Source organism: Trachemys scripta, chromosome 9 (genome assembly GCF_013100865.1).
Source record: "Trachemys scripta elegans isolate TJP31775 chromosome 9, CAS_Tse_1.0, whole genome shotgun sequence".
NCBI classification, from domain to species: Eukaryota; Metazoa; Chordata; order Testudines; family Emydidae; genus Trachemys; species Trachemys scripta.
In genome coordinates, this window is record NC_048306.1 from 47485737 (window position 1) to 47510022 (window position 24286).

General features: G+C 48.7%; 1 protein-coding gene across 1 annotated transcript in view; it reads left to right on the plus strand.

Annotated features, from left to right (window-relative positions):
- Positions 1–7078: 7078 nt before the first annotated feature.
- The window catches only part of CROCC2 (ciliary rootlet coiled-coil, rootletin family member 2), a 177731-nt gene continuing 160523 nt past the window's right edge, over positions 7079–24286 (plus strand). The window contains exon 1 of the mRNA XM_034781674.1: positions 7079–7611. Within this exon, the coding sequence (XP_034637565.1) occupies positions 7570–7611 (42 nt within the window). The 5' untranslated portion in view covers positions 7079–7569. The remainder of the gene's footprint in view (positions 7612–24286) is intronic.

Genomic DNA, 24286 nt, shown 5'->3' on the forward strand with positions numbered 1-24286 from the left:
CTGGAGAAGACACAAGGCCTGGCCTGTCTTCTTTGCCTTCTCCCTAAAAGGAAAACTAAACTTCCAGCCAGGGGTTTCTTTTTACCCAGCCATGACTCCCTTCCTCAGGGACCATGGCAGGAGATTCTCTCTTCCTGCAGCTTCACTCTGCAGTTCCCCCCATCATGAGAAACTGGTGGGCTGGACCAATTCCCTCATAAAGGGCCCAGTCCACCCCCTGACAGGGGTTTGGAGGCTGTGTCATCACTCCACTGTGGGCCACATGGGTAGGAACCTGTACTTTTCACTCTGGGAAATGTCCATGCTCTGTTTCCTCCTGCCGCAGACTGTATGCAGGGGGTATGAACTGCCCTGCAGTTATCCACACTGCCCACTAGTACTGTCAGCGTTATTTTCTATTTGCTAGTCTAAATCTGTGAGCAAATGAAAAAGAGAAGCTTCTGCTCCTGCCCAGAGCTGCTTTGGGCACAGAGTAAAGTTCAGAGCCTGATCCAATGCCCATTGAAAACAATGGAGAGAATCCTGTTGACTTCACTGAACGCTGGATCAAGTCCCCAGTGAGCACTGTGCTGGGGTCTGCTCTCTTGGAGTGCTCTTGGTGTTATCAAGGGAGGAGGAAATACAGTCAGAATCCAAGACCTTGGGCCTGTATTAGTGAGCAGCCTTGAAACAGACGTCCCCCAGTGTGATATGCCAGACTTCACTCTTCCATTTGCCACTGGCAAGTTGCCATTGATGCTTGCTGCTTTAAAACCACTTCAGGCTGGCTGTCTGCCAACCAACCCCACAGCTGGTATCCCATAAAGGCAAGAAATGCCTTTGAGGTGAATGTTCATTGAGGACTCTGGCCAACCCATTGCATAACAATGAGATGATTAAAACACCAAGCATGTCAAAAATTAGCATTGGATGCCATTTGAAATCCTCAAAATTGAAAAAAGTCAGATGGTCCCTTCAGAACAGGGAGAGTTTCTTCTCTTCATGTCATCTGTCACCTCACTCTGATACATTCTTTCAGTGAAATTAATCTCTGTTGCACAGATCATCCATGCCCATATGCCAGACCAAAAATGCACTGAACTATCGCCTGATACAATTCCTGCTGAGATCGGGCCTTGTACTGACAAGTAAATGTAAGGTACTTTGAGATCCACTGATGAAAAGCACCATGTCAGAGCTAGGTATTGTTCCTATCATATTGTATCTGCCAATTTTTAGTGCTTGCATCTTGGTCAATGCAGAGGCTGGAAGCAAGTGCAGAGGCACTTATTAACCCACTAGCACTCCATCTAGAAAAATGCTGTGCGGTGTTTTCCAACATGTTCTATGTGTCCTAAAAAGGTACCAATCATATAAGAAAAGGCAATGCACATTGCCTGGTTCTCATTTACACTAAGGCCCCTTTCTGTCACCTCTCCGGCAGTGAAAAGAAGATAAAAATTACAAGAAAAAGGAAAGATGGGGAAGGGGGTGCAAATGCATGTTAGCAGGGTGTAATGCTGCACTCATTCTAAGTTTCCAGGTCACTGCCAGAGAGAGGCCTTAGTGTAAATGAGAACCAGGCTATAAAAAATGTATGTCCAACTTTCATATGAAAACAAAATGACTTAATACAGTCAGCAGCACAGAAGTAGGTATTAATATTATTCCAGCAGTGCCTGGCAGCCCCCGTCATGTCCAGGAGAACATTGCATTAGGTGCTGCACAAACAGAACAAACAGCTGTTCCCTGCCCCAAACAACTTGCAGTCTTTCCAAAGGACCCTGAAGGAGTTAGGCACCCACACCCACTGAAAGGTTCAATTGGGTCTGGCCTAAATCCCACAGACTCCTTTGAAAGTCCCAGCCTTATGGTTTAATTATCATGAAAACACTGACCCATGACAGAAAATGTCTTTAGATACCAGGATATACTTTTAAAGCCAGATTTTCAAAAGAACTCTGCTCCCCTTTAGCCACCTAATGTAGTGGCCTGATTGACTGTAGTTCTCAGTGCCCCACGGTTCTCTTTATTTTCTCCTGTTGACCACTGTCTAAATGGGAACTCTTGGGTCTGAGCTCTTCTGCAAATCCATTCCTTTAAGTATATTTCCAGATGAAAATCTATGTTCCTGCTAAAAGCTATGGGCCCAAATCATGCCTCTCTCCCTCATGGGAAAAGAACCATGGGACTGGCTAGAAGGGAAGGAATACTAGCCACTTTGCAGTTCTTTACAAAGTATCCCTCCCCCTATTGTGTAATATAAAAATGGCAGTGGAGTGAATTCACTCTTTCCAAAACATTTGCCTTTGGGAGCAAATCAGTTATGGAAGGTTTCCTTGCAAAGGGCAAACTTTGCAGAAGTTTGGACCAAGTGTAGATAAGGGATTAGAGTGCAAGCAGATTTGCAACCTTTCATCATCCCAACCAGCACAATGAGCAACATAATAGTACTGCAAGTGTAACGCTGACAGACCCCAGCAGGATCGAACATGGGATCTCTGGAGCTTAGTGCATGAGCATCTACTGCAGTGATCTCCAAACTTTTTTGATCACGCACCCCTATCAGTAAAAAAATTTTGAGCACGCACCCCCTGCCACGCCGAAGCAAAACAAAAAAAACCTCGGACTCCTACCTGAACTGCCAAAGCAAAAAATTTTTTAAAAAGCGCTCCTCCTGCCGTGCACTCCCAAGGATCCTTTTGCACACCCCCTGGGATGTGCGCACCCCACTTTGGAGACCACTGCTCTACTGCATGAGCTAAAAGCCAGCTGGCTGTTAGCTAAGGCTGTAGGGCAGACTCATTTTATCTCTCTCTCTAAGTGGTCTTGGTGCCTCTAGATGGGACAGAACACCACACCCAGGAGGTGTGTGGGCTACACAAGTCCTGTCTATTATTACTCCACACTGCTTTTTGAAGTCACACAAGCTGATGAGAGGAAGATTCAGGCCTCGTCTACACAGAAACTTCTACTGCAGGGATTGACAACCTTTGGCACGCAGCTCACCAGGCCCATTTGTTTACCTGCCGCATCCGCAGCTTTGGCTGATCGTGGCTCCCACTGGCTGCGGTTCACCGCGCCAGGCCTATGGGGGTGGCAGGAAGCGGCGGCCAGCACATCCCTCGGCCCGCGTCGCTTCCCACCGCCCCCATTGGCCTGGCATGGCGAACCGCAGCCGGTGGGAGCCGCGATCGGTCAAACCTGCAGATGCAGCAGGTAAACAAACCGGCCCGGCTCGCCAGGGTGCTTACCCTGGCGAGCCGCATGCCAAAGGTTGCCAATCCCTGCTCTACATCAACATCAGCTAAACTGAAATAAGCCTAATTTAAACTCAAAAAGAGCATCCACCCAGCCTTTACACCCATTCATAGAATCATAGAATATCAGGGTTGGAAGGGACTTCCGGAGGTCATCTAGTCCAATCCCCTGCTCAAAACAGGACCAATACCAACTAAACCATCCCAGCCTAGGCTTTGTCAAGCCTGACCTTAAAAACCTCTAAGGAAGGAGATTCCACCTTCTCCCTAGGTTTTCCAGTGGTTCACCACCCTCCTAATGAAAAAGCTTTTCCTAATATCCAACCTAAACATCCCCCACTACAACTTGAGACCATTACTCCTTGTTCTGTCATCTGGTACCACTGAACAGTTTAGACCCATCCTCTTTGGAACCCCCTTTCAGGTAGTTGAAAGCAGCTATCAAATCCCCCCTCATTCTTCTCTTCTTTCAATTATATAAAGTCACACACCTTTAGTTAAACAGGTGTCCCTCTGTGTGTGGACAAGCCCTGGAAGAGACCTCCTCCCAAGGGTTACCAATTCAAAGACACCAAATGAGAATGAAGGTCTGATTCCTTTGTGCAATCATTTCCATCAATGCAATGTGGATGTGGAATGGTGCCAGATCTGAGCATTTTGTGCTCACTCATCTCTGGTGGCAAAGACAGTACAAGGAGCAGAGCAACAGCAAATTATGTCCACAGGGCCCAGTCCCATTACCGCTGAAACCATTGGCAAAAATCCCATTGCCTTTAGTGGGATCTGAATGGGGCCCCAGCCACTCTTTGCTATGTACTGTATGTCTGAATTCTGTATTCTATGTGGCTCCAGGGTTCTTGCTCCTTCTCCCCTCCCCTCCACCCCCCCACATTCTCTTTTAGCAGAGTAAATAGGGGACATTAAACGCAGAGTGCAGGTCAATAAAGGCTTCCTCTGTTCTGTGTCATGGTCCCCCACTCTCACCTTGGGGCATAGATAAGCAGAGCCAGGCATGCAGCTCCATGGCATTCCTTCCATCCCAGAAGCAGACTCCAGCTACTGCTTCGAATTACTATTCCAGGAAATAGAAGCACCTTTGTCCACTAACTACTCTGGAATAACACCCCAGCTTTCCTCACATCCTGCTCCCCTGCCCCTCCAGAGCAAACAATCCAGCTGAGTCAGGTCTTCCATTAGTTAGCAATCCATTAACTCACCAAGGAATGGCAGAGACCCCTCCCCCCACAACCCCATGCACCACCAATAAGCAAATATTCCATCTGGGGAAAGGGTTGGGAAGGTTTTTAGAGTTCAAAAGAACATGCTTGATTTAGCAGTGTCACTGATTCTGGACATGCTTTTAAGGCTGGGATCAGGTTCCGACTCCCAGCCATAGTATAACTGAGGTTATCAAGGGCCTCTTGCTTCCATTGAATTCAATGACAAAATTTTCATGGACTTCAGTGGGAACTGGATCAGGCCCCAAGAGAGCAGCAGAACCAGATAAAGGAGGAGAACAAGAAAAGTGAAAGAGGGGAACAAAGAAATATCAGCAGGTGCCTACTTTTTCTTCACAGACTCTAGTGCAACCCTGTTACAGATGAAAGTGTACTGGGAAGGCCATCATCTTAGGGACTGAACTTGGGATGCCCAAAACTGAAAGAAAGAATCCCTACAGCTTGAGCTAAAGAGCAAGCCCCTGTAGCTCAGGCTATAGTGCAGTCAGGAAATGTGATTGGAGTATGTGTAGGCAGATCAAAGCTAGCTCAGGTTACATTACACCAGTGGAAATCACTCAAGTATGTACCCAGAATCTTAGGGGGGTGGGGCTACCCCATGCTGCCACAGCTTCACTGCTGTTCTATCTCCAAAAGCTGCAGCCATGTCCCCCAGTTGCAGTGCAGGTGTACCCTGTAGCTGGGGACTGTCACAGAATCACATCCTTTGTGAATCCAGCACAGTGGGGAATGTGTAACATACACTGCCCATTGGGTTACACAGAATTCAGCTTGGAGTACTGGTCTGGCCAAATACTGTCCACAGTACTGCTCTGACAATTTGTCTTAAATCTATTTGAATCCAAAGTGAGGCCACTAAGCCTTCCTGGAGTACTTGTAGCATGGCTGACTCCTCTGCTTCAACACAGATTGGAGTTCTGTGTTATGAATGGTGAGGTTTGTAAGTGGCAGGAGAGGAAGGATGTGGCAGCCTTAAGGATGGGGTTGGAAATGTAACAGTGAATGGCCTGACTTTTGAGTGTGTTGTTTAAATGACAACTTCTTAAAATTCTTTTTCTAAGAGCAAATAATGTCCTGCATAATGATCACTTCCGTTATGAGTGCTCATTTCAGGCCAGATCCAGGGAGATCCTCTTTAGACAGGGTGCTGGAGATTCAGAGAAAACTATCTGCCTCAATAAAGAATTTCCTTTATTTTCATTACAAGTCCTATCTCATCTTGTAAATACTAACTCTACCTTAATCAGAAATTGTAGTATTGTTGGGACCTGACTCTAGCCCCTAAAACCACATAGACAAGGCTGGTTTGTCCTTGGCAGATAAACAGCTCCATTGGGTTTCATTGCAGTGGGGTGTAGTCTGATCTAAAGGAAAAGGTGTGTTCCTATGGACGTCTGATCAGTGTGGGTGTAGGAATGTAGTTATGGCTCCTGCAGAGCTGCTGAAGATAACTACTTTTTTCTTGTGAGAAGACACAGCTTTGTGTTAGCTCCATTTTAGCTTTGTCTAGTCTAATTAATGTGCATGTGGATACAGGGTGTAGTATCTTTAAAGACAAATTATAGTAACAGACATTACTATGTATATTTTGTATAAGAAGTTTACATCTATTTGCGGATTATTTAAGACAAAATGGAGAGGAAAGGGTGAGACTTGTGTATGGGAAAGAAATTTATTCTCCTCTTTGGAAACTCCAGTGGACATTGCTCATGTGGAAGGAGGGTCCATAACAACAGAGCCAGCCCTTGAATATCTGTGGGCTACGAGCAGTGAAATCCTCCACAGCAAAGACATCCCAGATATCAGTCAGTCTGGGTGCATAATAAATGTGAGATAATCATGAAGAGATACAAATACAGCAGGTACAATAAAGGCTGAGTGGGCAGATGAGCTGGAAATGTGCTGACTGGTCAAAGAGCCGCCTGAAGAGGAGGGGCCTATAGCAGTTGGCACTTGTGTGTTGCTGAGAGGCAAGGCTACCAACCAGGGCCTATGTCTGATCCAAGCCAGTTACTCTCGCACTCGCAGAGGAACAGAAGTTAGGATCCCACCTACTCAGGTTTATAGGGATCCTCTTGGATTTCTGACAAATATGTGAAGAGCGAATGTGATAATGGAGCATAGCTGGCCTATATTTATGGTATTTCTACATGGTAATTAGACACCCATGGCTGGGCTCGGGCCAGTTTGGCCTGGAGGGACTTGGGCTAAGGGGCTGTTTAATTGCTGTGTAGAGCAGGGATCGGCAACCTTTGGCACGTGGCTCGCCAGGGTAAGCACCCTGGTGGGCCGGGCCGGTTTGTTTACCTGTCTTGTCCGCAGGTTCGGCCGATCATGGCTCCCATTGGCCGCGGTTCACTGTCCCAGGCCAATAGGGGCGGCGGGAAGCGGTGGCCAGCACATCCCTCCGCCGCGCTGCTTCCCGCCGCCCCCATTGGCCTGGGATGGCGAACCGGTCCGCGGCCACTGGGAGCCGCGATTTGCCGAATCAGACGCGGCAGGTAAACAAACGGGCCGGCCTGCCAGGGTGCTTACCCTGGCGAGCCACGTGCCAAAGGTTGCCGATCCCTGTAGAATCTACTTCCTCTCCCCCGCCCCCGCTTCTCCAGGATACAGCCCGGGCCTCGCCGCGCCGCGTCCTTTGGTCCCTACGGCAACCCCGGGCTCGCGTTCTATTTCCATGGCAACTCCGGGCCCTCAGCGTCCCGGTTTCCACAGCAACCACGACCGGGGCCGGCCGCCTCCGCTCCGCTCCGCTCCAGGGAGATACAGCCGCGGATCCCGAGTAGCGACCAGCGGGGGCGCCAGGCTTGAGCCTCCCTTCCCCCCAGCCTGGAGCCCCATCCTCCGGGATTGGGACACCCTCCATCCACCCAGGACCCCCGTCCTCTGGGCCTGAGACCTCTCTACCACCTCCCCCAGGTCTGAGATCCACCATCTCCTCGGGACCATCCTTCTCCCCATTTCCACAGGCCTGAGACCCCCCGCTCCCATCGGCCACTCCGAGCCATGCCCTCTGTGTTGCATTAGGAGTTGCTGTACAGAGGTTAGAAAGCCCGGCATGCGTTTGGGTTAGACTCCGACTTTGAGCGATGAGTGAGTGGGCTGACAAGAAGCTGGAGGCTGCGATCCAGGTCAGTGTGTGGCTCCCCGACCTCTACTCTAACCCCCCTCTCCCCCATTGCAGAGACCAGTGTGGGGAGGAGGAAAGGGTTAAAGCAAGACAATCCCCCGCCCCTCCCCCCCACAAAGATCAGAGCTAGGCAGGGGGGGAAAGAGTTAAATCTATTCTATTTCCTCCCCCTCTTCTCTCCCCAACTGCAAAGACTGGGCTGGGGAGGAGAGTTAAATCAACCTCATATCCCAAAGTACTGCAAAGATCAGGAAATGGGGTGAAAAGTTAAATCAATCTCCCTCCCCCCCCCCCCCGCCCAACCCCCCGAGCTGTTGCTCTCAGCTGAGCTGTTATTGAGAGCATAGCACTCCTTTGCCAAAAGAGACAGGCTGTGAGGACACTCTAGGAGTAACACAGCAAACCTTTACCAATTTAGGACAGCAGAAAATAAAATGAATTTAATGTCAATAACCCCAAGAATCCTGTGCTAGACTGGATTGGGGAGTATTGATAGTGAGAGGGCTGTGGGCGAGAAAGGTGGAACAATATAATGCTGTGGCTCTGCTGCATAGTTTGGGCATCCCTTGAAGTTCCACCTAACTTTGGTTTAAGGTGCCACATGATGCCTTGTGTGGAGCCCTGGGGCCCTAAACAGGAAAGGGAGCCAAAAGAAGGTTTGACTTTCCCAGCTGAGGAGATGGAGACTCACCAACTCTCACTTACCTAGAGGGAGAACCTCATTTTGTGTTCATTTTGAGACCATTTTAAAAGCCTGTTCCCCTTACAAAGGAGAATTTCTTGTGTGTTTTGGTGAGTCTTGCTCAGTCTGATCTGAAATATCCCTCCTCCCACTTGCTGTAGATTGGCAGATGGGTACTCCCAGCAGTCACTTGGCAAAATTCGCCTGCATGGGCACAGGTAGGGAGAAGAGTCTGAGCCACAGCAGCTCCTCAGACAGCTAAGAGCTCAGGACTGTCTCCCCCTGTGACCCATTGCCTGTGGCCAGTAGACCTACATGTTGGACCCCTTGTCATGTTTAGTGCTGTCTGTTGCATAGATGCTGCTGTTACTAGTACCAATCTACGTTGACTTGCTCAGGTGGGTTGTGGGTCATGTTAAATGGTTTTGGCTGCAAATACAGGGCCTGGTGTTACATCAAGTGTGTTTGGCTTGAGAGCAGATGCTGGGATGGTGGTGCCTAGCAGCCCGGATGCCAAAATGGACAGTGGCATTGCTCACCTACATAAGGAAGACACCCATTTGGGGTTGTGAAATGTTATGCTGAACTGATCTTCTGTCTGTGGTGTAAGCTAAATAAATGCAGATGCTTATCTGATAATTCATGCATGTCTCTGGTGCTGCACTGAGATTTCACTTACATGTCCTTGCAAGCCCTTTGAATGCTTTCTGTATACATGTTTAGATTATAGCATGCAGAGTGAGGCTATGTCTACACTACGCACCTTTTAGTGACACAGCTGTGCCACTAAAGCCGTGCCACTGAAAGGCGCACAGTGTAGCTGACAAAAAAACTTCTACCCCCAATGAGCGGCAGTAGCTTTGTTGGCAGGAGAGGGCTCCTGTTGACAAAGTGCTGTTCACACCAGCATTTTTAATCGGCAAAACTTTTGATGTTCCGAGGGGTGTTTTTGTTGTTCAGGTTCCAGTGCAGACAAAGCCTAAGAAATAAAATATCAGTAAAATGGACACCGAGATTTACTTAGAAATAACTGAAAGCTGCAGAATTGGGGAGGTGGGTGTTTTTTAGAGCTGTCATCACATCCAAAGGCCACTAGAGGGCAGCAAGATCTCAGGAGGAGGAAAGGAAAAGATGCTCAGGAGGCAACAGGATTCAAGTGGAGTTGGGAGCACCTGCTGAGGTTTAGGCTCTAAGGGTGAGCAGGGCAGTGATGTGCTGGAGGGGCTAAAATTCTGCCATAGAACTGAAGGGAATGTTGGGCTATTTTCTCCACTTGTCTTGGGGCTCATACCTTTGGCTGGATGCTGCTAATCTACCCCTGCCAGGGAGAGCTGATCGCTGGGATGCATCACAAAATTTTGCGGATCAGTCAAGGGCCAGGTTATTCCCAGTAACTGATTTAAAACTGAATAAATATGGTTAAAAATGAAACAATTGTGTGAGGCTCTTATGACCATCGGCACTGCCAGCCTGAGCCCTGCATTTTAATGAACAAGCTGCAATGTCTTTGAAAGCCTAGAACCAATCTCAGAGGCTTTGAAATAAAAGCCCCACTACCTGCACCAAGAGATGCAGAAGAATCTTGTTCTTGTGTTGCTGGCTGTGGCCCTGGCTGCTAATATGTGTGCTGACTCAGGCTGCTGTGCCTGCCTAGAGTCCTACTGAAGTCAGTAGGAACCCATGCTAGCAAGGGGTTCATATTAGCAGATAGATTTGCAGGACTATGGTTGTGCTGCCCCCTAAGCATGTAACACTCCTTCGGCACAAGGGCCTGGTCTACACTAGGAGGTTATGTCGAATTTAGCAGCGTTAAATCGAATTAACCCTGCACCCGTCCACACAACGAAGCTATTTAGTTTGACATGGAGATCTCTTAAATTCGATTTCTGTACTCCTCCCTAACGAGGGGAGTAGCGCTAAATTCGACATGGCCATGTCGAATTAGGGTAGGTGTGGATGGAAATCGACGCTAATAGCTCCGGGAGCTATCCCATAGTGCACCAGTCTGTTGATGCTCTGGACAGCAGTCCGAGCTCGGATGCTTTGACCAGCCACACAGGAAAAGCCCCGGGAAAATTTGAATTCCTTTTCCTGTCTGGGCAGTTTGAATCTCATTTCCTTGGATCTGATCGCTGTGTGGGGCGATGAGTCCGTGCTTTCGGAGCTGCGATCGAAAAGACGGAATGCAAAAATCTATGAGAAGATCTCAAAAGCCATGACAGAGAGAGGATACAGCCGGGATGCAACGCAGTGCCGCGTGAAAATTAAGGAGCTGAGACAAGCGTACCAGAAGACCAAAGAGTCAAACGGACGCTCCGGATCCCAGCCCCAGACATGCCGTTTCTACGAGGCACTGCATTCCATTCTAGGTGCGGCCACCACCACTACCCCACCACTGACCGTGGACTCTGAGGATGGGATATTGTCGACGGCCGCTTCCTTGGAGATGTTAGCGGACGGGGAAGATGAGGAAGGTGATGAGGAGGACAAGGCAGTCGACAGCGCTTACAACGCTGATTTCCCCGACAGCCAGGATCTCTTCATCCCCCTCACAGAGATCCCCTACCAACCGTCCCCAGGTGTTAACCCAGACCCTGAATCAGGGGAAGGATCAGTCGGTAAGTGTTTTAAACATGTAAACATTTATTTTGAACAGAACAGGAATATTAACAATGGGTTTTTCATGATTAGTTTGCCCTAGGCGCTCTACTTTTTAGTCCTTGCCAGTGCAGCTACTGGAAAAGAAGGTCTATATGTCCGGGGACAGAGCTGAAATCCTCAAGGGACATCTCCACAAAGCTCTCCTGGAGGTAATTGGAAAGCCTTTGCATGAGGTTCCTGGGGAGAGCGGCCTTATTGTGTCCTCCGTGGTAGGAAACTTTTTCACGCCAGGCTATCATCAAGTACTCTGGGATCATTGCCTTGCAGAGCATGGCGGCATACGGCCCTGGTTTTTGCTGGCTTTCACGCAGCATGCGTTCTTTCTCGGTCTCAGAAATCCTCAGCAGAGTGATGTCGCTCATGGTGACCTGCTTAGAATTAGGGGAATGTTACTATTACCTTTACAGAACTGTCACCGGCGGTTTACAGCCACGCGGTGGAGGCGGGAGAGAGGCAGCATACAGGTTTTTTTTCCGGGGACAGCCACGAGGGGGTGGGACAGGGTCAGAGTTCATGCTTGCCGGATTGCTGGCAGCAGGAACTGGCCAACGATAGGAGCATTGCTTTGAACGTGAAAGGAGGGCACTGCTATAATTTAAGTTTTAAGCAGCCAAAAGTCTACGGCTTACCATGTCAGCCTGCTACCCGAATTCCGCTGTCCTGCCCCGCTTGTCTGATCTCCACTGCAAGACCCCAGGCATTGAATGCGAAGGCCGAAAATTCGACCTTGTCCTGAGTGTGCATGTGATAGGTGCTGTGCATGGTCTTGTTCACAGAGAAAGACTATGTTAATTGTTCACAAAAAATTATCTTTGTGAGGAATTCACTCCCTTTTTCCCATCCCACAGCTGCAACTGTCTCCCGACCTACCCTGGCATCCCCCTCCCAGAGGCTGGCGCAGATTAGGCGGAGAAAGAAAAGGACACGGGACGACATGTTCTCAGAACTTATGGGCTGCTCCCGAGCTGAGGCGGCCCAGCAGACCCAGTGGAGGGAGAACATGTCGCAATACCAGCGAGCACACAGCGAACGGGAGGAGAGGTGGTGGCAGGAAGACCAGCAGGCGACTCAAACGCTGCTTGGACTAATGAGGGAGCAAACGGACACGCTCCGGCGCCTTGTGGATGTTCTGCAGGACCGGAGGCAGGAGGACAGAGCCCCGCTGCAGTCTATCTCTAACCGCCCTCACCCGCCACAAAGTCCCATACCCCCCTCACCCAAAGTCCCAAGAAGGAGGGGCGGCAGGGGCCGTGAAAACTGTCACTCCACCCCTGCAGACTGCTCAAGGACCAGAAGGCTCTCATTCCCCAAAATTTGATAAGTCCTTTCCTTCCCGCCTCACCCAAGCCCCCGTCCCAGTTTCATCCCCTAACTGTGTAGTTGCTAATAAAAGATAAGTTTCTGTTAATTACTGTTTCCATCATGTTCTTTTAGGGGAGAGTGTGTTTGAAGCGGGGGAAGGGGGTTGGTAATTGGAGAGGACAGTCACCTTTACTAGGGTACAGACATGGGGACAGGTTCAGCAGAAGGTCACACACACATTACAGTCACTAGGCACCCTGGTCAGTCTGGGAGGTGGTTTTCATGTTGTGTGTGCGGGGGGACATGTGACTTTGTGGCGGGAGAGGGCGGTTACAGATCTTATGCAGCGGTCCTTATCCTGGATCACAGAGCCAGGCAGCAGGGGATCTGTAACCGTCCTCCCCTGCCACAAAGTCACATAGCCCCCACACACCGAGTCCCGAAAAGGAGGGGTGGCAGGCTCCATTGAAACAACCAGTCCACCACTGCGGACCACTCTAGGAGCAGGAGCCTGTCATTCCTCGAGTTTAGAAGCGTTCTTTCCATCACTACGCCTGCTCCCCACCACAGTCTGCGTCCCAGTTTCAACACTTTACCGCGAAATCCATAATAAAGAAAACAGTGTTCATTAACAAAGTTCCATTTATTTTATTTTTAAACGTGTGTTGGAAGGGGGGGACGGGATGAACGGGGTATGTAGCTGGAGAGGATAGTCAACATTAAGTGGGTAAAGAAACGGGGGCAGGTTCAGCTTCTCTTTAAACAAACTTAATAGTCACAGGTTACCCTGCTCACTGAGGAACCTAGCTTTCAAAGCCTCCCGGATGCACAGCGCGTCTTGCTGGGCTCTTCTAATCGCATGGCTATCTGGCTGGGCGTAATCAGCAGCCAGGCTATTCGCCTCAACCTCCCACCCCACCATAAAAGGTCTCCCCCTTGCTCTCACAGAGATTGTGGAGCACACGGCAAGCTGCAATAACAATGGGGATACTGGTTTCGCTGAGATCAGAGCGAGTCAGTAAGCTTCTCCATCTTCCCTTGAGACGTCCAAAAGCACACTCCACCACCATTCTGCACTTGGTCAGACGGTAGTTGAAGAGTTCTTTTTCAGTGTCCAGGGTGCCTGTATAGGGCTTCATGAACCAGGGCATTAGCGGGTAGGCTGGGTCCCCGAGGATCACTATAGGCATCTCCACATCCCCAACCGTTATTTTCTGGTCCGGGAAGTAAATACCTTCCTGCAGCCGTCTAAACAGACCAGAGTTCCTGAAAACACGAGCGTCATGAACCTTGCCCGGCCATCCAACGTTGATGTTTGTAAAACGTCCCCTATGGTCCACCAGTGCTTGCAGCACCATTGAAAAGTAGCCCTTTCGGTTAATGTACTGGCTGGCCTGGTGGTCCGGTCCCAGGATAGGGATGTGAGTTCCATCTATAGCCCCACCGCAGTTTGGGAATCCCATCGCAGCGAAGCCATCTATGATGACCTGCACATTTCCAAGGGTCACTACCTTTGACAGCAGTAGCTCAATGATTGCATTGGCTACTTGCATCACAGCAACCCCCACGGTAGATTTGCCGACGCCAAAGTGGTTCGCGACTGACCGGTAGCTGTCTGGCGTTGCAAGCTTCCAGAGGGCTATGGCCACTCGCTTCTGGACAGTCAGGGCTGCTTGCATCCGGGTGTCCTTGCGCTTCAGGGCAGGGGACAGCAACTCACAAAGTTCCAGGAAAGTTCCCTTCCGCATCCGAAAGTTTCACAGCCACTGTGATTCATCCCAGACCTGCAGCACTATGCGGTCCCACCAGTCCGTGCTTGTTTCCCGGGCCCAGAATCGCCATTTCACAGCATCAACATGACCCATTGCCACCATGATGTTCACGGCGCGGGGTCCCGTGCTTTGTGAGAGGTCTGTGCCACTCTCAGACTTCATGTCCTCACCGCGCTGCCGTAACCTCCTCGCCCGATTTCTCAGCATCTGCCTCTGGAAAAGGTGGCTGATAAGGTGCGAGGTGTTGACAACGGCCATAACTGCAGCGATGGTCACAGCGGGCTCCATGCTCGCAGTGCTGTGGCGTCCGCGCTGTCACTCACCAGAAAAGTGCGCGAACTGATTGCCCGCCGGCGCTTTCAGGGAGGGAGGGCGGGAGTGACGGTTGGATGACGACAGTTACCCAAAACTACCCTTGACACATTTTTTTCCCCAGCAGGCATTGGGGGCTCGACCCAGAATTCCAATGGGCAGCGGGGACTGCGGGAACTGTGGGATAGCTGCCCACAGTGCACTGCTTCCAATGTCGACGCTTGCCCCGTTAGTGTGGACTCAAAGTCGAATTACTGTCTTTAGTGTGGATACACACGTTTGACTTTGTAATATCAATTCCACATATTCGTTTTAAGTAAAATCGAACTACTCTCGTAGTGTAGACATACCCAAGGTGTCACTGTCCTTAGGCAGTTTCATCTCGCTCCAATGGATTGCTCTGTCCCCCACTCAGTGTCAGCTCTGTCCCTCTGTAGTTTTCACATGGTTATCAGTGGTATGATCTGTCACCCATTGTCAATAGCACAGCAATGCCCCACTCACGCTGCTGCTGGTCACACCTCTTTAGAGCACTGAAAGTCACTAGGATCACCAAAGCGACATGCAGGAGTCCTGCAAGAGACTAAACCACGGGCAACATTCCCCTCAAATCCTGATCTTTATATTGTCTTTTTAAATAAAACATCCCTCTGTTCCTGAAACTCCTGATGATCCTTGTGTTCTAGGTAGCTGGGTCTTTTTAACAGTGGGGGGAATTTAGGTCTCTTTGGACTCTGGGGCTATAAATTCTGGGATCTCAGTTCACCCCCTGGAGTGAATCTGGCCTTTAGAAAAGGGAGTGACTTGGCCAGTCAGCTAAGGTTTGAATTTGAAAGCCAGGGTAAAGAGATGAAAAAAGTGGCCAAAATTCAAGTTAAGACAAATTCCTGTGGGGAGCCAATTCTTGGGCTCACTACTGAGAAGTCCCTGCCTCTGAAACCCATCACCTTGACCCCTGGATACTTAGATCCTGCATCCTGGATGAGCATAGGTTGGACAGCACATAGGAGATGGAGAGTCAGTCTTTAGGGGCCAAAGCCATTTAGGGCCTTGAAACAGTTCGCCAGCCCTTAGACTTTCAATTGGGAGTCTCCCTGGCAGCCAGGCCAAAAGAGTGGAATCAGTCAAGCTGCCTGCCTCATTCAAAAGGAGAAGGGCTGCATTGTGCCCGAAACCGACTTTCTGGGGGGCTTTGGTGGGTAAAGCAGGGCTAAGCCCATTGCAGTAGCCAAGCTAGAGGTAAAGAAGTCATGGATAACGTCATGGATAACTGAGAGGAGGAGGCATCATCCCTGCAGGCTGAGGCAATTTGTGGTCATACTTAACCCTTTACAACCTCCTAGGAGAGGAAGTAGGTACAACTGGGGCTTTGTGATGCAGAGTCCAGTCCTGTAAGCTGCTAAGTGCTAAGCAACCTCAGCTGGCTGTGAGATCAGAAGGTGCTCCCAGAAGGTGCTCAGCTCCTGGCAGGATGGGGCTGAGCATTTGCTATCCTGCACTGCTGGTTTAGGATACCGACATCTTTCCCTACCACAGCAAACCTCCTTCATGTAAGTGAGGGTCCCTGTATTCCAGCCTGCTTTAAGTGCAATGGCAATGATGGTTTAAAAATTACCTCACTTGCCCTTGGCCCTGTTGACCGAAAGAAGTGCAGCATCAACTCAACACAGGACATGTCCACCATCAGGGCCTTGTTTCCTGGCTGTGCAGAGAAGATGGACTCAAGGAATCCATTTTGAAGCACTTGGAGGAGAGGAAGGTGATCAGTGGGAGCCGCGATCGGCTGAGCCTGCAGACGCGGCAGGTAAACAAATGGCCTGGCTGCCAGGGTACTTACCCTGGCAAGCCGCGTGCCAAAGGTTGCCGATCCCTGGATTGAATTAATGGACTATAAGGCTGATAGAAAGCTGGCTAGATTGTTGGGCTCAACAGGTAGTGATCAATGGCTCAATGTCTAGTTGGCAGCCAGTATCAAGCGGAGTGCCCCAGCGGTCGGTCCTAGTTCCAGTTTTGTTCAACATCTTTATTAATTATCTGGCTGATGGGAAGAACTGCACCCTCAGCAAGTTCGCAGATGACACTAAGCTGGGGGCAGAGGTAGATATGCTGGAGGGTAGGGATAGGATACAGAGTGACCTAGACAAATTAGAGGATTGGGCCAAAAGAAATCTGATGAGGTTCAACAAGGACAAGTGCAGAGTCCTACACTTAGGAAGGAAGAATCCCATGCACCGCTACAGGCTGGGGACCGACTGCAGTGCTGCAGAAAAGGACCTGGGGATTACAGTGGATGAGAAGCTGGATATGAGGCAACAAGGGCACACTGCTGACAAGAAAGCTAATGGCATATTGGGTTGCATTAGTAGGAGTGTTGCCAGCAGATCGAGGGAAGTGATTATTCCCCTCTATTCGGCACAGGTGAGGCCACACCTGGAGTATTGCGTCCTGTTTTGGTCCCCCCACTACGGAAGGGATGTGGACAAATTGGAGAGAGTCTAGTGGAGGACAACAAAAATGATTAGGGGTCTGGGGCACATGACTTACAAGGAGAGGCTGAGGGAACTGGGGTTATTTAGTCTGCAGAAGAGAAGAGTGAGGGGCAATTTGATAGCAGCCGTCAACTACCTGAACAGGGGGTTCCATAGAGGGTGGAGCTCGACTGTTCTCAGTGGTGGCAGATGACAGAACAAGAAGCAATGGTCTCAAGTTGCAGTGGGGGAGGTCTAGGTTGGATATTAGGAAACACTATTTCACTAGGAGATTCCACCACCTCCCTAGGTAACCCATTCCAGTGCTTCACCACCCTCCTAGTGAAATAGTGTTTCCTAGGTTGGATATTAGGAAACACTATTTCACTAGGAGGGTGGTGAAGCACTGGAATGGGTTACCTAGGGAGGTGGTGGAATCTCCATCCTTAGAGGTTTTCAAGGTCTGGCTTGACAAAGCCCTGGCTGGGATGATTTAGTTGGTGTTGGTCCTGCTTTGAGCAGGGGATTGGACTAGATGACCTCCTGAGGTCTCTTCCAACCCTAATATTCTATGATTCTATGAGTCTATGATTCTCAATCTGCTAGTTTTTGTCCTTCTCTCTCCTCCTGTGAGTCACCCTAGCAGAAGGAAAAAGGCAGTGTCAGGCAGAGACAGCACCATTCGGATACTGCACCCAGGGCTGCTCCTTCTCCGGTTGCCCCAGCTGTGTTGAAATCCCTGGCACCAATGGGAGTCCCTGTCTCCTTGGGTCCCGCCATACACTGTACTGCAGCCTCCAGGCTCCAGCTGGAACCCATTACCCAGCCGGTGCCAAAGTGTTTGCATCCGTTCTGGAGCTAAGAGGTGGCCTGAAAGTTATAAATGACTCAAGTTTTTGTGTGTCTTGCAGTTTCCTTGCTAAGATGTGGCATGTGTGTGTTAAAGGGGAAACCCCAGAACAGCTAGAAGTGAGTTGAGGAGGGATGGGATTGTTGTTAAAGGGACACCATGAGCTAAAAATCACACTGCTCTCTGCACATTTTTTACCTGCTGTTGTTACAGACGATGCCTCAGGGCCCCAGAACTGTAGGAGATTAGGGGGGAAAACCCCATATTTATCTCTCTTTATCCCAGTTTGGTTGCTCCATGCCTTTTGCAGAGAAATTGAAGAGTCAGTTTAACTGTTTCCCTCGAACAGCCAGCCAGGCCCTGATCCTGCAAACACTGAAGCATGTGCAGAGCTTGACTCATCTGAGCAGCCTCCTTGACTCCTAGGGGCTATTTCCATGAGTAAAAGGTTAGGCATGTGCTTAAGTGTTTCCAGGACTGAGGCCTTAGTCAGTCTGGTTCCCCTCATGTTGTGTGGGTCCCTAGCTATTAGAACAAGCAGCTGCTGGTGATGAGAGATGAATGAAGTACTTGAACTATTCTGGGGGCCTTTGGCCTGCTTCCATTTCAGCCTCTAGAGGGTGTAATTGCTAGTTTCATACCCTGCTTTAGCAGAGATTTATATTTGTGGGGGGTGGATAGTCAGCTGACCATGAGTCTTAGTGCAAAGCTGTGGCCAAATGGGCTAATACAATCCTGGGTTGCATAAACAGGAGAATTGCAAGCCAGAGCAGAGTGGTTATTTTACCTCTATATTTGACACTGGGGTGACTGCTGCTGGAACACTGTGTCCAGTTCTGGTGTCCACAAGTCAAGAAGGACATTGATAAATTGGAGAGGGGTCAGAAAAGAGCCACAAGTATGATTAAAGGATTAGAAAACCTGCCTCGTAGTGATTGAGCTCCTGAGGTCTATCTATTTAGCTTAACAAAGAGACTATTAAGTGGCGATCACAGCCTATAAGTATCTACATGGGGAACAAATATTTAATAATGTGATCTTCAGTCTAGCAGACAAAGGTATAACAGGATTCAGTGGCTGGAAGCTGAAGCTAGACAAATTCAGACTGGAAATAAGGTGTACATTTTTAACAGTGACAATAATTCGCCATTGAACAACCTACCAAGGGTCATGGTGGATTCTCCATCACTGGCAAGTTTTAATTCAAGATTGGATGTTTTTCTAAAAGATCTGATCTAGGAATTATTGTGGGGCAGTTATCTGGCTTGTGTTATACAAGAAGTCAGACTAGATTATCACAATTATCCTTGCTGGCTTTGGAATCTAGAACTGCTGGCATTTCCCCATTGGGGAGGTTTTCTCTCATTTTGTAGCAATTCTCAAGCACTTCTCAGTCACAGATTGCTGTTGAATGGGGCAGGAGGACTGATCTGAGGGCTGGGTCACAGGGAGAAATGGGGATCCCTTTGGATCAGGGCTCAATTCAACCAGTCTGAGTGAGATAAGTCTGGTGGCCTAAGATCAGTATCAATGAGAGAAATGGCCATACCAGCAAACGCCATTGGGCAAACTTTATTCCACAGAGTCCTGGGACTGATTTACAAGGAGAGGCTGAGGGAACTGGGGTTATTTAGTCTGCAGAAGAGAAGAGTGAGGGGGGATTTGATAGCAGCCGTCAACTACCCGAACGGGGGGTTCCAAAGAGGATGCAGCTCGGCTGTTCTCAGTGGTGGCAGATGACGGAACAAGAAGCAATTGTCTCAAGTTGCTGTGGGGGAGGTCTAGGTTGGATATTAGGAAACACTATTTCACTAGAATGGGTTACCTAGGGAGGTGGTGGAATCTCCATTCTTAGAGGTTTTTAAGGCCCAGCTTGACAAAGCCCTGGCTAGGATGATTTAGTTGGTGTTGGTCCTGCTTTGAGCAGGGGATTGGACTAGATGATCTCCTGAGGTCTCTTCCAACTCTAATATTCTATGATTCTATGACTGTGATGTCCTGAAGGTGCAGAGAGGGGGATCCTACGGGGCGGTATCCAGGAGCAGGGCAGCTAGGGTTGCCAATGCTCCATGATTGTCCTGGAGTCTCCAGGAATTAAAGATTAATCTTTAATTAAAGCAGGGGTAGGCAACCTTTGGCACGCAGCTCGCCATGGTAAGCACTCTGGCGGGCTGCATGCCAAAGGTTGCCGATCCCTGAATTAAAGATTGTCATGTGACAAAACCTCCAGGAATACATCCTACCAAAACTGGCAACTCTAATGGGCAGCATGGGCAATCTCATAGTTAATCTACATAGGAGCATGCCCCCATTCATTGCTTCTGGGTTAGTAGCCTTTAGCAGCACAGAGGTCTACTTAGCAATTCTGGGGCTTTATGGGGGCCTCATTGGACCCCTCCTTTCCCTGCCATGCCAGCTCTGAAAAGGCTTCTGGTTGTGACAGCCATTTTTAGCTCAGCCTTAGATTTATACAAGGCGTTCCCGTCTCCCTGGGCTGCGTGCAGCCCAGGAGTGTCACTAGAGCAGTACTGGTTGTTTTATAATACCCTGTAACTATAAAATTCCCTCTGTAGTCACATCTGCTGGTACATTTTTTTAAGGCAGTGGAAGACAGTAGGGAGGTATCTTTAAAGCACAAGATTCTGCTCTTGGAAACTTGAGTGTAAATCCTGAGTTGACTCTAGCAGAGTCACTATGATTTTACACCAGTGTAACAGAGTAGAATGTGGCCTTGGCACCTGTTGTCGAGCTCAACACAAACCAGGGAATTGTTACTGTCAGTTTCCCATTACAAACATACAATTCTTGCCTGTTGCAATGGAAGGAAGAGATTTACCACTTCTGGAGGGGTATTTTGTAAGGAGCAAACTTTGTGGTGCTTGTGTCTGTCTACCTGCAATGTATTTTGCCCTCCTTCTGCATGCGGAGCACTGTAAATCAGCAGAACGTGTCCAGAATAACTGAGCTTTCTGCCTGAAATATGCATTGAATCAAACACAGCTGGTTTGGGAAATCTCTTTGGTGACTCTGCTATAATTGATTGTCCTTTATAATCACACCCATTGCTCTAAGAAGGGTGCTCTGCTGACATCAGCCCAAGGATTCTTCTCACTCCTCCGTCCTCTTCCTTCTCACCTTCCCACTCCCCTACCTGCTCTCATGGTATGAATTATAAGGCTAAAAATATTATCGTGGCCCGAGGTCTGTGACTCACTATGCTAAGTCCTAGGCCTTGGTCAGAATAGTTCTGCTGCTCCATGCACCAGTGATCATTGTACATTCCAGTCTGTAATAGAATCATAGAAATGTAGGGCTGGAAAGGACCTTGAGAAGTTATCAAGTCCAGCCCACTGCGCTGAGGCAGGACCATGTAAACCCAGACCAAGGGTACGTCTATACTACCCGCCGGATCGGCGGGTAGTGTTTGATGTATCGGGGATCGATTTATTGCGTTTCGTCTAGACGCAATAAATCGATCCCCAAATCGACGCCCGTATGCCACCTCGGCAGGAGGAGTAAGCGGAGTCGATGGGGGAGCTGCGGTGGTCGACTCGCCGCCGTGAGGACAGCCAGGTAAGTCGAACTAAGATACTTCGACTTCAGCTACGCAAATAGCGTAGCTGAAGTTGCATATCTTAGTTCGAACCCCCCCAGTAGTGTAGCCCAGGCTTTCTTAAAAACCTCCAGTGATGAGAATTCCACAACCTCCCTTGGAAGCATGTTCCAGAGCATAATCACCTGTAGAGTTAGAAAGTTTTTCCTGGTGTCTAACCTAAATCTCCCTTGCTGCAGATTAAGCCCATTACTTCTGGTTCTGCCTTAATTGGGTATAGAGAACAGTTGATCACAATCCTCTTTGTAACAGCCCTTCATATGCTTAAAGATTGTTATCAGTTCCTCCCCTTAGTTTTCTTTTCGCAAGACTAAACATGGCCTGTTTATTTAACCCAGGGATCGGCAACCTTTGCCACACGACTCGCCAAGGTAAGCACCCTGGCGGTCCGGGCCAGTTTGTTTACCTGCCGCGTCCGCAGGTTTGGTCGATCGCAGCTCCCACTGGCTGGGGTTCGCCGCTCCAAGCCACTGGGGGCAGCGGGAAGCAGAGGCCAGCACATCCCTCGGCCCGCGCCGCTTCCCGTCGCCCCCATTGGCCTGGGACGGCAAACCACGGCCAGTGGGAGCCGCGATCGGTCAAACCTGCAGACGCAGTAGGTAAACAAATGGGCCCGGCCCGCCAGGGTGCTTACCCTGGCGAGCTGCGTGCCAAAGGTTGACGATCCGTGATTTAACCTTTCTTCAAAGGTCAGGTTTTCTGAAGCTTTTATAATTTTGATGCTCTCCTCTGGACTCTCTCTAGTTTGTCCTCATCTTTCCTAAGGTGTGGGGCCCACAGCTGGACATAGTACTGCATCTGCAATCTCACCAGTGCCAAGTAGAGTGTGACAATTACCTCCCATGCAACACCCCTGTTAACACACCCCAGAATGATATTAGCCTTTTTTTGGGACTGCATCACATTGAGTCATTTTTGATTTGTGATCCACGATAATCAACACAGAGCTTTCTCAGCAGTACTACCACCTAGCCAATTAGTTCACCATTTTGTAATTGTGCTTAGATTTTTCCTTACTAAGTGTAGTATTTTGCCATTTATCTTTATTTTATTTCATCTTGTTAAAATTCAGACCAATTCTCCAATTTGTCAGGGTTGTTTTGAATTCTAATTCTGTCCTCCAAAGTGCTTGCAACCCCTCCCATCTTGGTGTCTTCTGCAGATTTTATAAGGTTACTGTCTACTCCATTGTCCAAGTCATTAATAAAAATGTTGAATTGTACTGGACCAAGAACTGACCCCTGTGGGATCGCACTGAATATGTCCTCCCAGTTTGACAGCAAACCATTGATAACTGCTCTTTGGGTACAGTCTTTCAGCCAGTTGTGCACCCACTTTATAGTAATTTAATCTAGACCACATTTCCCTAGTTTGCTTATGATAATGTCATGTAGGACTGTGTCAAAAGCCTTATTACAATCAAGATATATTATGTTTACACCTTCCATCCATCCCTCCCGGTCAGAAATACTATCAAAGAAGGAAATTAGGTTGGTTTGGCATGATTTGTTTTTGACAGATCTATTCTGGCTATTCCTTATAACTATTATCCTTTGGGTGCTTCCAAATGGATTGTTTAATAATTTGTTCTAGTATCTTTCCATGTATTGAAATTATAGGTACTATGTTGGCCCTTCTTCAGTCCTCTGTGACCTCACCCATCCTCCATGAGTTTTCAAAGATAATTGCTAATGGTTCCAAAATTGTTTCAGTTAGCTTCTTCAGCACCCTAGGATGAATTTCATCAGGCCCTGCTGGCTTTAATACATCTAGCTTATCTAAATATTCTGTAACCTGTTCTCTCCCTATTTTGGCTTACATTCCTTCCCCCTTGTCACTAATATTAATTGTGCTGAGAACCTGGTCGCCATTAATCTTTTTAGGAAGACTGAAGCAAAATAGGCATTAAACACCTCCACTTTCTTAAAGTCATCAGTTATTAGCTCTCCTTTCCTGCTAAGTAGAGGACTTACATTTTCCTTCATCTTTTTCTTGCTCCTAATGTATTTAATGAACCTCTCCCCTTGCCTTTCATGTCCCTTGGAGGTGTAACTCACTTTGTGAGCAAGTCTTTCTGATTTTCTCCCCATTCTTGTGCTATTCCTTTGTATTCCTCCTTAGCAATTGGTCCATATTTCCACTTTTTGTAAGATTTCAAGAACCACCAAGTCTGGAAATAAATGGTATATCATGGGAAGGGTGGACTTCCCAATTCTTCAATGCTATAGTGTTGCCAGCACAGGGGTGCCCGAGGACAGCAACAGCGGGTTCGTTGCCCGGTGTGCTTCACGTCAATAAACACACCAGGTGGAGAAGCAAACAAAGTTTATTTGGGATCCCAAAGCGGTGCTAGGAGACAGACACGTCTCAGATCAAGCACACTAACAGGAACAGTTTTTCTTCTTTTATCCATTTTGCAGGTAAGCCTCACCCCCCCTCTTTCTGCTCTAGCCCTCCTTTTCTCCCCCCCCCCGTTCCTCCCTCTACCCCTCCCTTCCCTGCTAATAGTTAAGTCATTCTTGGCAGCTATAAGGCTAGCTTGTTAGTAACTTCTTTAAACCGTTATCTTGTCCTTTTTCCCTTCAGCCAGAAACATGCAGGCCTCATTATTACTGCTTGAGCAGGGGGTTGCACATAGATAACTGGTTGCTTACATATTCCAATTGCACCTGGCTTTTGAGGTTGATTAGAGTTTAAACATGGAAGGATAGAGTTTGGTTCACTTAGGCCTAGTGCAGGAAGGCTTCATTGACACTTAGTGGCCTTCCACCCTCCCGAGTTACCTAGGGTGATGCCTAGTGACGTCAACAACTCCCTCCTTTGAGAATACTCAACAAGCTTTTGGCTGAGTTTTCTCATATTCTGTGGACAAGATATGATTAAGTGCTATGAAGCTGGGGTTTTCAATGAGAGGGTATGCCGGGATTTTTGAGGAGCGGGGGGGCACAAAGCTTACGGAGGAGCATTTTAAAACAAGCAATTAGGAGGAGGGTGACCAGGCACAGTACCACATCTG